The sequence below is a fragment of the Cervus elaphus genome, chromosome 30 (assembly GCF_910594005.1).
Source record: "Cervus elaphus chromosome 30, mCerEla1.1, whole genome shotgun sequence".
Lineage (NCBI taxonomy): Eukaryota > Metazoa > Chordata > Mammalia > Artiodactyla > Cervidae > Cervus > Cervus elaphus.
The window spans coordinates 72806104-72820988 of NC_057844.1; the positions used below are offsets into that span (position 1 = coordinate 72806104).

The following is a 14885-nucleotide window of genomic DNA, read 5'->3' on the forward strand; positions in this document are numbered from 1 at the left end:
TCAAGCTGCACTGTGTCCACCTTCAGTACACTGCCACTCTCAATTTCCGTCGAGTAAGTCCAGGAATTGGGTAGGGGCAGTTATTTCAATTTTTTTTTTTTTTTTTTTACTCCATTCATTATCTGAAAAAGAGAAACTTATTAAACAAAGAATTGCTTCTCAGATAAATGCAAAATAAAGATGTTTGACAAGGAAAGTTAAAATCTGCACCTAATCAAGAGCTTTGTGGCTTGTGAAATACAGGTGATCTTATCGTCCCTATTGGGGTGGTGGGAGGGGCGAAACTTGCACATCGGGGAGCTCCGTGTGTTGTAGTCGGACGAATTTTAGGAGGTAACCCCTAAACTCCTCTCTGGTTATGGGCTGGACTGTTTGGTACTGAAAGCATTGACGTGTACCGTGAACACCGAGCCAGATCCACAGTAGGCGCCTAATGGATAATCGATGAATAGATGCTGGTTGAATAAAGTTGTAGAATTGAACACACCGAGTCTGTACTTGTGGAAGGACCAGAATAAAACTTGAGCACCAGTTAGAATGTCTTGTGTAGAGATAAAAAGCAATCCTGAGCCAATATGCCCTGCCAGCAAGGGATCAGCCAACTTGTGCAAAGTCCTGCCTAGGTGGGTCTGCCCAGTAGTGGGCACGTGTTATTCGTGCAAATCGCCTGGCCAGATTTCTGTCCACCCTCAGATGGGGAAAGCTGCGGATTTGGAGGTCTCGGATCAGCGCCAGCGACGACCTGCTCGCATCCTCTCCTCGCCCCGCCTTTGCCTTTCTTCCGAATCTCTCCATGCTCAAGGCTGAAGGGATTCCCACCCCCAGTTGCCTGCTCGGAGCCCCGCGGAGCCACGGACTCCTCCCCTGGAAACTCCTCGGGGGCTGGGGAAGGCTTTGGCGCATGCTCCGTACCTAGGGCAGGTTTTTTTTTTTTTTTTTTTTTTTTTGCTGCGGGTAGCAGGGCTCCTGTCACACCGGCTGGCGGGTTGTGGCGGTGCCAGCCAGTGTGTGCGAGTGTGTCTGCGTGCCCGCGCCTGGGCGGACCGACCCGGAGCAGCAGTGCGCCTCGCCCGGGGGAGGCGGCTCCGCACCGGCGCCTCGCCCGCAGCCGCTGCGGGGGGCTCCTCTGCAAACTTGCGGCGGGCGCCGTGTGTCCTCGTGGCTCCAGCACCTGGCGATCCGAGGGCAAAGGCGCCTGGAGCGCGTGCGGCTCGCGGGGCCCGCGGGTGGCCGGGGCGGCGGGGCCGCGCCGTGCCTTCGCCCTTGGCCGGCGCCCTCGAGAGCCCCATGCAGCCCCCGCGCTCGCGGCCGCAGCTGCCCGGCTGCCCCGGGCAGGTCCGGGACCCGAGCCGCGCTCCCCAGCGCCTGAGCGCCGGCGGCGGGATGCCCCGTGCCGCCTGAGAGCGCGCGCCGCGCCCGGGGCTGGGAGCCGGGAGCCGGGCGCCCCCGGGAGCGCAGGGCGCTCCACGCCGCCGCCGCCGCGCGCCGGCGCCGGTCTCCCCGCTCGATCCGCAGGCCCGGCTCTGCCAGCCCCGGAGCGCCGGAGTGCCGCGGGGCTGCCAGCCAGCAGCTCGCCCCGGCGTCAGGGGCATGGAGGAGCGGCGGGCTCGGAGCCGCGCCCCGGAGTCCCCGAAACTTCCGAGCTGCCGCGCGTCCGCGTCTCTGCCGCTGTCGCCGCGTAGCCTGCCGGCCTGAGAGCGGGACCATGGATGAAAGGTTCAACAAGTGGCTGCTGACGCCGGTGCTCACTCTCCTCTTCGTGGTCATCATGTACCAGTACGTGTCTCCCTCCTGCTCCAGCTCCTGCGCCAACTTCGGGGAGCAGCCCCGCGCCGGAGAGGCCGGCCAGCCGGCCGCCCCGAGTCCCGCCCGCCGGGCACAGGCGCCGCCCGAGGACTGGGAGCGGCGGCCCCAGCTGCCCCCGCCACCCCGGGGGCCGCCCGAGGGGCCTCGGGGGGCCGCGGCGCCGGAGGACGAGGACGAGGAGCCGGGGGACCCCGAGGACGAGGAGGAGGAGGCGGAGGAGGAGGAGGAGGAGGAACCGGACCCCGAGGCCCCCGAGAACGGCTCCTTGCCCCGCTTCGTGCCGCGCTTCAACTTCACCCCGAAGGACCTGACCCGCTTCGTGGATTTCAACATCAAGGGGCGCGACGTGATCGTCTTCCTGCACATCCAGAAGACCGGGGGCACCACGTTCGGCCGGCACCTGGTGAAGAACATCCGGCTGGAGCAGCCGTGCAGCTGCAAAGCCGGCCAGAAGAAGTGCACCTGCCACCGGCCCGGCAAGAAGGAGACGTGGCTCTTCTCCCGCTTCTCCACCGGCTGGAGCTGCGGGCTGCACGCCGACTGGACGGAGCTCACCAACTGTGTGCCGGCCATCATGGAGAAGAAAGACTGTCCCCGCAACCACAGCCACACCAGGTACTGTCCCCCCCGCCGCGTCTCGCTTCCGGCCACCCTCCTCCCCCTTCCAGCCCACCCCGTCGCCCCCACCCCGGTCCCGACCACCCCGCCCTCCCCGCGCCCCCAACCCCGGGCGACCCCGCGCTCCCTCCGCGGCGCCGGGCGGGTGGTTCCCTAGCATCGTCCCGCGACGCGGGCAGAGGTTTGGGGAGAGGGAGAAGAAACCTTTGGAAAGTGTCCTGGTCTTGAACTCGCTCACCCCCTAGCCCCCATCGCTCTCTCCCCCGCCCCAAAGGTGTCGAGAGCTGTAGTCGTCGTTGTGTGTGTGTGTGTGTGTGTGTGTGTGTGTGTGAGAGAGAGAGAGAGAGAGAGAGAGAGAGAGAGAGAGAGAGAGAGACCTTCCTTTTGCCTAGCACGGTGTGACCTCTCTCTGTGCGTGGAACCCCTGGAATGGCCAGGAGGCCCGGGTTAGACCCGCGAGGTCGAATCTTGAACCGAAGTTCTGCGAGCGGAAACTCAAACCCGGTGAAAGGCAGAGGGAGCTGGACGTAGAGAGACAGGGTAGGAGTTTTCCAGGCAGGGCGAAGCCAGAGACGAGTCTGATCCCTCTGTAAGTGGCTCCTTGGTGGCTGTTCTCAAGGCTCTTGTTGCCGCTTTGAAGACACACGTTGGAATTTCTGCTCCACCTCCATAACCCTAATTCTGGAGATGGGCTTTGTTGCTGAGCAGCGCCAGTGTTTGGACTCCTCCTGTTCTCAGCAATATTTGCACTCTCCGCCCCCCCGCCCCCGCCGCCCCCCCCAGACCAATCCATCAACTCATTCTGAAAGCATTTGTTAAAGGCTTCCTGTGTGCCTGGCCATGTGCTCAATGCTAGGTGCATACAAAGATGTCAGAAACAAAATCCCTAGCTTCCTCTCCCACCTCTGTCCCCACCCACTTTAAAACGGTCAGGCCGCTGAGAATTAGGAAAGTTTGAAATCTTAATAGCCAATGAAACTGCTTAGCTTATTAACATCCTTGCAGAGAGGCACTGGGCTTGAGAATTTCGGTTTAATGTTCTTTCTGCCCATTGCAATTTGAAGATTAATCTGACATGCTTGCTCAAGGGACTAAAATATTAAAAGCTTGGAACATTGGTTTATTGAGGTTTTTATCTCAAAGGTTTCAAACAGTTTGGTGTAAGGAAATAGGAGTTTAAAAACTCAAGCTCAATATGTTGATATCAGATAGCTTTTGCCTCTGACATTATGGAAAAGCTTCATTTACTGGAAGCTACCCAGATTCTGGAATTCACCACCACTGAAGCATCTAATTCTACTTCATTTCTCCAAGAATGAGCAAAATTTCATTATGGGATTTTTTACTCTGGCAGTTTTTCAAATACTTTCTCTCCTCCCTGCTCCTTTGCCTGTTTAATGGAAATTGCTTAGAATAAGAAACTGGTTGGACTTGGAATGAAAGCATGTCTCCTTCCTTAGCATATTTTAAGGACTTTTAACTTTTCAAGATTTCTAATTGTATAGTGTTTCAGATCCTACCCCTGTATTTTAGCTTGCAACTGTTTTTCAGTTGATAATGACTGCCAGACTTCCTACCAAAGGAGGCTATTATTTCAGTGAGAGACAGTCTCTGCTACATTTCATCACAAATTATACTTTTTGTATTTATACCTTTATGTAATAACTCCTGAATGACCCCAGAGAGTTTACTAGTGTGAATCCCAGCTTCCATTTCACTTGAACTAGAGACTAATTATCACATAGACCTAGCTAGTGATTCTTCAGTAGAGATGGGCATTATTTTCTATCAAAGTCCATAAAACCTTTAGTGAATAGATGAAGATTTTGGAGCAATTAGAGATGATGAAATTTAAGGATACTTGGATTTTTGCTTAGTGATGACATGCTGCTGCTACTTCAGATCCTGCATAGGTTACAGCAGCAAGGTCTTACTTCTACAGGAAATGCTCACTATTTCAGGGGCTTCCCTGGTGGCTCAGATAGTAGAGGAAATACCATCTCTCTGCTGGGTAATGGAGGAGAATGCCACCTTGGCTATTTGAACATAGGGTTTCTATTGCACAGTCAAATGCTTGTCTTTGTTTAACGGTAGATTCTTTTCTCTCAGATTCAAAAGTTTTCAGATCAACCTGCACTGGTTTGCTTGTTAAAAAAATCTCTAATAATGTTTTTTTGGGGGGCACCATTTTTATAATTCTTCTTCCCCTTCATCCTCACCCCCCCTCCCTTTTCCTGATATTCTCAATTACTTTTCTCCTCTGGATGCTGTAGGGAGGAATAGCTGTGGGGTATGTAAAGGGCCCTGCATCAAAAGTGATAGGGAAAAAGTTGAAGAGATGTTCAGCTGCATCTTCCTCACACAGACGATGGAATTAGTTGTCTGTCATTAGAGTGTCTGTGTACAGCGTTCTACAGTCAACCAGATTAGCCTGGATAATGGAGGGTACATTTCCACAATGCAAAATGGCAGATAATCTATTGCTACATAATGGGAACAAGGTTCTACTTCAAATAGGGCTGACTCTGAGCAAAATCAAGAAGTAGATCATGTTGACTTCGGTGCCCTAGTCTCTCTGCTTTTGGTTCCTCCGCTGTCCCCCCTCTCCATTGCTCACAGGGATCGATGTCCTTGTGGGTCGTGGAATACCTGTAAGAGGGAGGATTCTGGAGTCAGGTCGTGTGGCTCTTGTGCTTACTAGCTGTGTGAATTAGTAAGTTGTTCTTTCTGAGCCTCAGATTCTTCATCTTATATGTGGATAATAATTGGTACTTAATTAACCTCTTAGAGGTCTTATGAGAACTAAAAGAGCAAATGCATGTAAAATGCTTCATATAGTGTTGTCATAATATCTGTGCGTAGTATAATATGCTGATACATAGCACCCAATACTTGGTATGGAGCTATATAGTAATATTTAAATATTAGTTGCTAACTGTAATAACAGTATTTGCCCTAATGAAGGCCTTCTTCCACAAAAGGATGTGAGGTCATTTCCTCAAGGAGCTTGATGCAAATGGACCACCTTAATTTACAGAGATGTCATTTTATGATTATTTGTGTGGAGACAAAATCCTAAGTTCAAAACACTGATCAATAAATTGAAAATTATGAACATCTGGGCATCAGTCATTGCAGAGTGCAGTCTGGGAAACAGGGATGGGAAGGCACACCGTGTAATTGAGTGTATTCTGTGGGTGACAAAGACAAACTGTTGGTTTGGAATGGTGAACGAGGAGTTGGGAACAGCTGGGACCAAAGGCTGAAGCAGGGAGCCAACTCTGGAAGGAGATTCTTGGAAGAGTGGAAGTAGCCATCCTGTGTGTTTTAAGGGGCCAGAAAGGAACAAGGCTCTGGGGCTGGCAGTTTGAATCCAGTGCGGAGGGCATTTCTGACCACAGAAATCAGTTAGAATAAGACAGGAAGGTAATAGGAAGATGGCTTGTCTAAATGACCTCTTTTATCGTATTAGTGATGATTTCTTCCCTTTCTTTTTCTTTCTTTTCTCTATTATTTCTTTAGTAGGTTATTGTTTCTCATCTTTATGCTTCCTTCATTATCTCAGCATGTTTCCCATTTTTGTCTGCCTGCCTAAGTCTTTAGAAGACTCTTCATTACCTTCTGTGGAGTATGGATAGACTCCTAATATTTTATGGCTAAAAAAGACTGAAGAGATAATCTGGTTCCGTAATTTGTGTGGCCAGTGGGTTATCTAATACTAAGGAGATGTGAAATACATCTAAGGTTTCCATAGGGAACTCATGTCTTCATTTTGATCATTTATATTCAATGTTTTGCCCACTGTTTCTTCTGTTCACTTTAACAAGTATAGTGGAGTGTGTCTTAGGCACCTACTATGTGCCAGGCCCTGTGATAGGTCTCAGAATATAGTTTGAGCAAATAGTGTCAGTCCTATGAACTCAGGTGTTTAGGCAAGATAGACCTTGATCTTCTTTAGTGAGTATTGCTCTCATTCTTAAAATTGTGATGGAAAGAGATTCCATCCATTCCTTTTGTAGGGTGGGATGGCATTTTTTTTAATGACCACATTCTGTTGGTCCTGTTAGACTGCTTGCAAGGTTATGAATGTTGTGTTCAATAGGACCCTCTGTGTTGTAGACGATACAAACTTGACTCTAACTCAGTTCAGACAAAGGGGAAATTCTAGCTTAATAACCAGGACACAGGAAAGAGAGGTACACCCTGTCTTTCATATTGGACCCTTTTCCACACCCCTTTTCATATTGGACTCATTGTATCAAAATGGCTTATTCCATGAAATGAGTAAATGGCTGTTGAATCTAGTAGATCTAGGGCTAAGAGGAATGCAAGCCTTCTCTGAGTTCCAATTGGAAACCTTGGGGAATGACTCTGATTAGTCCAGCTTGGAACTTAACGACTATTCTTTCAGCCAATCGGTGTGGCCAGGGAGATGAGGTTCTCTGACCCAATTTGTATCACATGAATGGTGGTGGTGGTGGTGGTGGTGTGTGTGTGTGTGTGTGTGTGTGTGTATCACAAGAAGGGGAGCTAGCATAAATACAGCTTCTGGGAAGACCACTGGGTTCTGGATAGTCATTGTAATTGTGTCAGTTATGCTTGTAAATAAATGAGAAATAACCTTCAGATCTCTTTTAAAATTTTTTTAAGAAAAATTTTGAGTCATGCTACAATTCCAGTTTATTTGTAACATCTGGAAACCATGTCATAGGAGGAATTATTGAGGGAGGTGGTAATATTTAATATGGAGGTGGGAAAAATAGGAGAGACATAAGGATTGCTTTCAAATACTCATAGAAGGAAGATATGGAAGGTGCAGGAGATTTGTTCTGTGTTTTGCCAAAGGATGGGATTAGGATAGGAAGAGAGAAATGAGAGGACAAGGATTTCAACTCAGAGTAAGAAAGAACTTCATTAAACATGTAACTGTCTACAAGAGAAGGAACTCTCTTGTGAAGTGGCGTGCTCCCCAGCAGTGAACATTTTAGCTAATTAACCACTGATGTTGGAAAGGAATTTCTTCCTGGGGAAGGGCTTAGCCTGTGTGGCCTTTTATTTGAAGGTTCTGTGTTCTAAGCTGAGAACATCTTAGTTCAGAGCATCTTTCGCCTCTCCTTTCTTGCCTTGTGCAGAGAAAACAAAACAGCCCCCATCACATACATAGAGGCACAAAAGGATTCTCAATGAACTAGTCAGTTCTTGAAGATTTGTAAACATTTTTACCAAGGAAACTTTTAGTAAAGCATGATTTGATGGTATAGACTATCTTATATATTCAGGGCTAAAAGCAATAAATAGGTCCTGTATACAAGGCTGTCTGCTTCTTCATAATAAGTATAAAAAGGTAAGATGAGAAAATATAACACAACTTGGCACATAAAGCCATAACCACTTTGAAAGATCATCTGGTTATTGCTTTTCGTTTAGACAGCAGTCTAAAATACATAGGAAGCAGCAGAGCTCTGTTTCAAAGGCTATCTAGAATATTATGGCCCATACTGCTTTCTAAGGGATAATCTTTTTGATGTCTCTTCTAATTAGAAATGTTGAACTGCAAAGAAGGTTAATTTTCACCATCAGGTTTGTGTGCAGTATAAAACCAAGGAGATAAGAGATTGTTCTGTCTATATGCCATATCCACTTATATGTTCATTACAGGGTCTCTTAAAGTATGGCTTCTGGTTCAAACCTCTGATATTTGCTATAAATCAGAAGGAAGTTGAATTAAACTCATTCAATTTTTTTTTTTTGAGTTGTGAAGATAAAACTTGAAATGGTAAATGCTAAGATATGGTTTATTTTTCTGCATTTTCCTTGCTGATTACCCTGGGATTTTTAAAAGGGTTGAAAACAGGGAAATATAAATGTTTGTGTAATAATTGGAAGCTAAGTAAATTTAGCCACTAGCGATGTGGATTTGCCTAATCTTAGACTGTTATAGTATTATTCCCCAAAGCTAATTATTACCGTCTCATTTTGACTAAGGACAATCAGAAGCTTATGCCATTTGAAAGTTATTTATGCTTGATAATGAATTAAACAGGTTTAATTGAGACTGGCAAATCCTAATGTGATTTTAAGAGTCATGAAATAAATTATTGGGCCAAGGAATAGGTTTAGTATGAAAACAAGTAAATGGGGAACCCAAATTAATATTTTGTATTAATCAATTATCTTATTTTAGAGTTTGTTAAATTATGGATATTATGGATAAATTCTCTGTTGATTTTAATTGGCTAATAGAACTTCATTTTAATTATAGCCAAGCATTTAAATATGTGTTGGGAAGTGTACCAAATACTTGTTAACCTAGAGAGTGTTACTTGTTTGTATCTTCCTCTAGCAAATGCAGTTATTCAGTAAAACATATGTTAAGTTCCCAGCACAGAGACTGACCTATAGAAGTTCTATGTTAGCTAAACATATACTCTATGTTCTAGATTACTTCTAAAAAATATCAGCATAACTTGACAAGACTTTGGTTCTTTGAAAGTTGGGATTATCAAACATTTGGTGTCCTTCCTCTCTTATTTTGTGCCATGCAAATTTGAACTGTTAATAGTTGCCTTTCATAATTAGCAAGATGTCAATTCCTCTTATTTGCCAGAAGAGTCGTCAAAGTAAGTATCCAGCCCAGGGCTTATTAGAACATTGTAGGGGGTCTCTCCTCTTAATATGCCACAGCTCAGAAATTCATTTGGGTACAGACAGATGTTCTTGCCTCTTGGGAAGGTTAGCCTCATCGTTCATTCTCACTTGAGGCAAAGAATCTGCCGAAACCAAGAGCATGCGAACTCTGATGTAGGATGGGTGGAGGATAAAAGTACCAATAATGTAGACTCTGAATTATTACTGGTTAAAGCCAGATGGTTGAGGTGGTTATGGTTAGGGATAGTCATTTTGGAGAGCAGTGGAAGGAGACCTTGAATTAGGAAAAAAGCCCTCAGCAGAAATTGGAGAAAATCTGTGAAAAATACACTAGCCCCTGAATATTCCTGAAAATCATGCTGATGCCCAGCTTGTGAATGCAATTAGGGTCATGTGTAAAGTAGGAGCTGTGAAGTCAAATCAGCTCAATTTTAACCTGGTTCAACCACTTGCTGTCACGTAATCCTGAGTAAGTCAGTTACCTGCTCTAGAAAATGGGAGGAATAATAATGATATTATCTTACGGTGAGTGCTAAGAATGTGTGTGGCATTCTTCAAATAGCCTGGCACAGGAAAAGTCTCTTTTTTAATTTTCTCATGGGTCTCAAACATCTGTGCTGTTCTGTGTGAAAATAAAATGATAGGTAAACCTGTATGTTGTGTTTTGAATCTGCAACTTTTCATCCTGAACGATGCAAAAATGAACTTGCAAGGTATGATGCAAGAGAAAAACCATAAATGATAAAAGTAAATGTTAATTCTCTGGATACCATGGGCACGCAATGTGTACTTAATTAATGCTGTGCATAGAGACTTTTGTTCTTTCTTTTCTTCAGCATATCATTTTATCTTTTTATGGGATATTAATGAAATAGCAACAAAAATGTTTAAACACATACAATTAAATTCATAAATGAAGCAATCCTGCGGTGAAACTGAATTAGTTGCCTGTGGGCACATAAATATTTGTAGTTCATTGCTATTGTTAATATAGTACCATGCTTTTATTGGTAAGTACTGGGTCATTTATTGTCAGAAGCTTGCCTTTAATACCATATGTTCACGGTTGCCTCTGCGTTCTAGTTTCTTTACAAACAAAAGAGGGTAGAAAAGCTAACCACCTTGATGTCCTCCATATCCATTTATTATGTTTTACAGAGTATTTCTTCCGAAGAATTCAAGATTATGGATGTAAGACTGAAAACCTGGATGGCAGCTTCTGTATTTTGCGGGCTCTAGTTAGGAACTTGCAGAATTGTATAGCTTTACTTAAAAATGAAAACATAGACCCAGAAGAAAGAGTAACCATAACTTTAAACATAAGTATGTGGTAGCTTGGCCTGTGTGTGGAAATCTGCAGGTAGGATCTATATAACACAGTAAAAAGCAAGGTGACATGTCAAGGAAGAGAGAACAGACAGTGATAATGCAGAGTGTAAATTAGAAGGATGCTACAGAGGAGGGCGAGGAGAGAAGGACAAAAGTAGTCAAGGTGAAGTTTGAAATCCTTAAAGAACTGAATCAGAAAGATGGTGATATTGAGTGTAGAGGTCAGAAATGCATCTTGTATGCAATGATTTGTCTCATTAATACATTTATGGGGAGTATTAATAAGCACCTATCTAAGAGGCCATCTGACTTGCAAGGCTGGTGCATTTAAATGCTGCTGTTGTTCTTTTATTTACTTACACATTCTTTTTCTGTATCAGGTTGCTGTCTCAAACATGGGTAGCTGTATTGTAGGTCCTGGCATCAAACAGAGGCACCCTTTCGGATTGCCAAGGGACTATTAACAGAGGTAGGGATTGAGGAATGGTACAAATATTGGACATAAGGTTCATTGTAAGTAGTAACAAGGAAAGCAGTTAACCACCCTGGGCGTGAAGTAGGAGAGTTGGCCAGGCAGTGTCAACGCTAGATGTCTACAGGTGTCTTACAAAAGCTACAGTCTCAGTGTTAGGAAGGGGCTGCCTGCCGGCACATGGAGCTGAGGCAGAGAGGAGGGCGTGGGGAGGAAATACCTTGTCTCCTTCCCCTCCCACCTGTCCTCCCACTGTCTTCCAATGGCTGGATTTACCTGGCAGCTAAAGGACATGTGCGATCCTCATTCCACATGCTTCACCGAGGCAGAGAAGGGTGGAGAATGGATTTGGGGTTGCAGAGGTAGCAGGTATGAACATGGAGAATAACTTGCACAGTGACTTAAAATAGTTGGAAGTTTCTTCTGATTCACTGTATGAATGCGCCATTCAATCCTACACATGAGACTGAGAACAAGTTCTAAGTTCCTTTAGCACATGTTTTCTTTTTTTTTTTTTTTTTAGTGTCTCAAAAATCAGTAAAACTTTATTCGCTTCCATTCTTTCGCCATTAACAGAAAACTGGAGAAAGCAAAATGTTATGTGTTTACAAAGATAAATGGCCTCTTTACCCAGAGAAGATCAAAACCTCAAACGACAACGGGGAAGATAAAAGCACCCTCCCCCACATCCCCTGAGCTGACCCATGTCATCTTAGACAAAGCCTTCAGTCCACTGGCCAGGGACCTTGTATATGGCCAATTCAAGATGAGGGCCAAGAAATCAGACCAATCCGTTCCCGTGATAAAAAGTCGAACAGAAGCTACACCAAGGGTCAAGTGCCTGTATTTTTACAGGACACAGGAACCAGGCGGCTACTTATAAAAAAAACAAGATTCATTTCAGGCACAACTTTTTTATTATTTTTTCTTTTGTTTTGTTTTGAAATCAGTAAAAGAAACTGGGTCCTATAAGCTGCAGTGATCTAAGCAGCAGCAAGTCTGTGCATTCGTCTTTTTGTTTTTGTTTAAATACGTTTAAATTATCACACTGCTGGCACACCTCATTTGCATGAAATTCTGCACCATACATACTAATTGTAGTAAAGTTACCCCCCCATGCCAGGAAAAAAAAAAAAAAAACTACTCTGGAAGATAATTTTCACTGAAATCTAACCAAACTTCGTTAAGTGGACTGTGACAAGATTATAAATGATATGAAAAATAACATTTTAACATTTGGCCATCAACTTAAGGAAATGGTTTGCCTATACAAATTTTGGTAATTTTTAATATATTCTACCCTCATATGGTCCTCAGAATTAAAGCATAATAAACAGAAAAGGAAAAAGAATGCAACTGAGTAGCACATGTTTTCTATATGGACCGTTAGTCTCTAACCCAAAGAATGGTGGAAGAAGCAAAGAAAACTCAGCAATGGAGCTGTCACCATAACAAGTGACTTTTCACTGGGTAATAAAAACAATTCTGGATTTGGGTGTTTTGTTACCCTGGTGCCCCAGAATTGACTGGCGATCATGAGCTGTCACCATCACAAGGGACTTTTCACTGGGTAATAAAAGCAACTCTGGGTTTGGGTGTTTTGTTACCCTGGTGCCCCAGAATTGACTGGCGATCAAGACATATTTGAGCAGTTAGATCTGTATTTTGATGCAGATCCAGATAATATACATTTTAAATTATATCTCTGTGTGGTACTTTATAAATTTGAAGTTCCATAACAATACTGGTTAAGACACTACAAAATAATTTGCAGAACTGGCTCCAGTTTATGATGCTTTCTGCTGCTCAGATTTTCTTCTAAGACTATTAAGCATATTAAAAATAATATTAATGTAGCTTTAAGTCTCTGAAGGTAACCAATGAGGGAGGAAAACAATTATATCACACTTGAAACTATTCTAATGTTTTCCATTTTAATTTTAAAAGGCTTTTGAAACACTATTTCCATCTTTATTTGAGGGGGATAGGATGTGCTTGGGGCTTCCCTGGTGGCTCAGTGGTAAAGAATCCACCTGCCAAGCAGGAGGCATGGGTTCGATTCCTAGGTTGGGAAAATCCTTTGGAGAAGGAAATTGCAACTCACTCCAGTGTTCTTGCCTGAGAAAACCTATGGACAGGAGAGCCTGGTAAGTACAGTCCATGGGGTCGCAAAGAGTCAGACATGATTTGGCGACTAAACAATAGCAACAAGGATGTACTTGAAAGTATATATTCATGAAACTCTGTTTAAAAACATTATGGACCTGGAATCTCCTAATATTAGATGTGGGCTTCCCTGGTAGCTCAGGTGGTAAAGAATCCACCTGTAATGCAGGAGACGCTGGTTCGATACCTGGGTCAGAAAGATCTGCTGGAGAAGGGATAGGCTACCCACTCCAGTATTCTTGGGCTTCCCTGGTGGTTCAACTGGTAAAGAATCCGCCTGCAATGTGAGAGACTTCGGTTTGATCCCTGGATTGGGAAAATCCCCTGCAGAAGGGACCGGCTACTGAAAAATAGTGAAATGAAGTTGGTATCTGAGAAAACTCAGTAAAGATAAAGAAAAAGAAATTGTCAGTTCCCTGCTTGAGTTTCCAGAGTCATAACACCATGAGTAAAATGCTGTTCCACATTTGAATTTGTAGATGACAAAAGCCATTTTTAGTGCAATGTCTGTACCTAGTGCATGGATTGGGGTTGGTGTTAAGTTCATTTCTCTGATCTGTAGGGTGGATTTTGTGTTGCTGGGAGCACCATCCGCCATTAGGAACACACCAACCTCCATCCTCTTTCATGGCCCTTCTTATGCACAATACTTTTTTGTCATTCTCTGGGACAGCATTTTATGACAAGGTTAGAGTCAAAAACACTCTGTAAATGTAAGGGTCATCTTCAGGCCCCTACATCTGTATGAAAGTGACTTGCCCTGAAAAAACGGGCTTAGGATGTTGTTTTCTGCTGGCTTTGAAAGCCATTAGCAGTAAGGAACCTGCACGCTGTTCAACTGGATTTAAGTCCAGTCAACTGAAAGATTCTGGGAGAAGTTTCAGAGAAATTTTTCTTTCCCACATAGCTTCACTAAATTTATCATTGTGCCTTCCATATAAGATGAACAAAGTAGATTAATGAATTGTTCTACTTCTAATATTTCTATTTATAAACATGCTATTAATACTTTTCTTGATAAATAAATATCAAAAGTATTGTGTATAAAAACTTCGGCAACACAAAGGAACTTAGCGACACTGGAAGTGTCAAATTTATTACCTGATGCATTTTTAGTCTGAAAATATTTGTCAACTATCCTGTTCCATTCTTTGTCTTTTAAATTCATACTTAAGCCTACAATCCACTATGGTAGATAAATTTCTTTGCCTTGAAAGTTTTATTCTCCTAGTTCCTTATGTGTGCTATAAAGAATAATTAATGTAATGAAAAAATCAATATCGTGTATAAATTATTTAGGCTTTACCATCATTGTAATTTTCTCTTCAACACCTATTGATCAGCAACAATTCATTTGTTAATTTCTTCCTAATAAGATATTCATTGTATTAGGTCTGTAGTAGTGCTGTTCGTGCACAAATAAGTCATGAATTACTAATGATAACATGGGACAGGTTAACCTGCTAGTGAGTGCTGCGAGATGGAGAAGAGTCGAGGGCAGTCATTTGAGATGCTGTCCTATAGAAACTCTGTGTAGCCAGACAACTGCTGATAACTAAATGAGCAGACTCTTGCAAGACATTCATTTGTACTTCCAAATTTAATGTGAACCTATTTTTTTCCAGGTAAAGAAAGGTCTGATTCTATCTCAACAGCATTTCCTAGATCCAGTAAAGCCAAGAGGCAAAGAACATCAGTTCTGAAGCCTAGATTTGGGTTTAGGCCCTGATTCCACCCACCAGGGCTTCCCCGGTGGCTCAGCCTTAACGAATATGCCTGCCAATGCAGGAGAAACAAGATGCATGGGTGTTCCATCCTTGGGTCAGTAAGATCCCCTGGAGTAGAA

At 44.0% G+C, this 14885-nt stretch overlaps 1 protein-coding gene across 1 annotated transcript in view; it reads left to right on the forward strand.

The window, feature by feature from the left end:
- Window positions 1-1567: 1567 nt before the first annotated feature.
- The window catches only part of HS6ST3 (heparan sulfate 6-O-sulfotransferase 3), a 700607-nt gene continuing 687289 nt past the window's right edge, over window positions 1568-14885 (forward strand). The window contains exon 1 of the mRNA XM_043892276.1: window positions 1568-2421. Within this exon, the coding sequence (XP_043748211.1) occupies window positions 1706-2421 (716 nt within the window). The 5' untranslated portion in view covers window positions 1568-1705. The remainder of the gene's footprint in view (window positions 2422-14885) is intronic.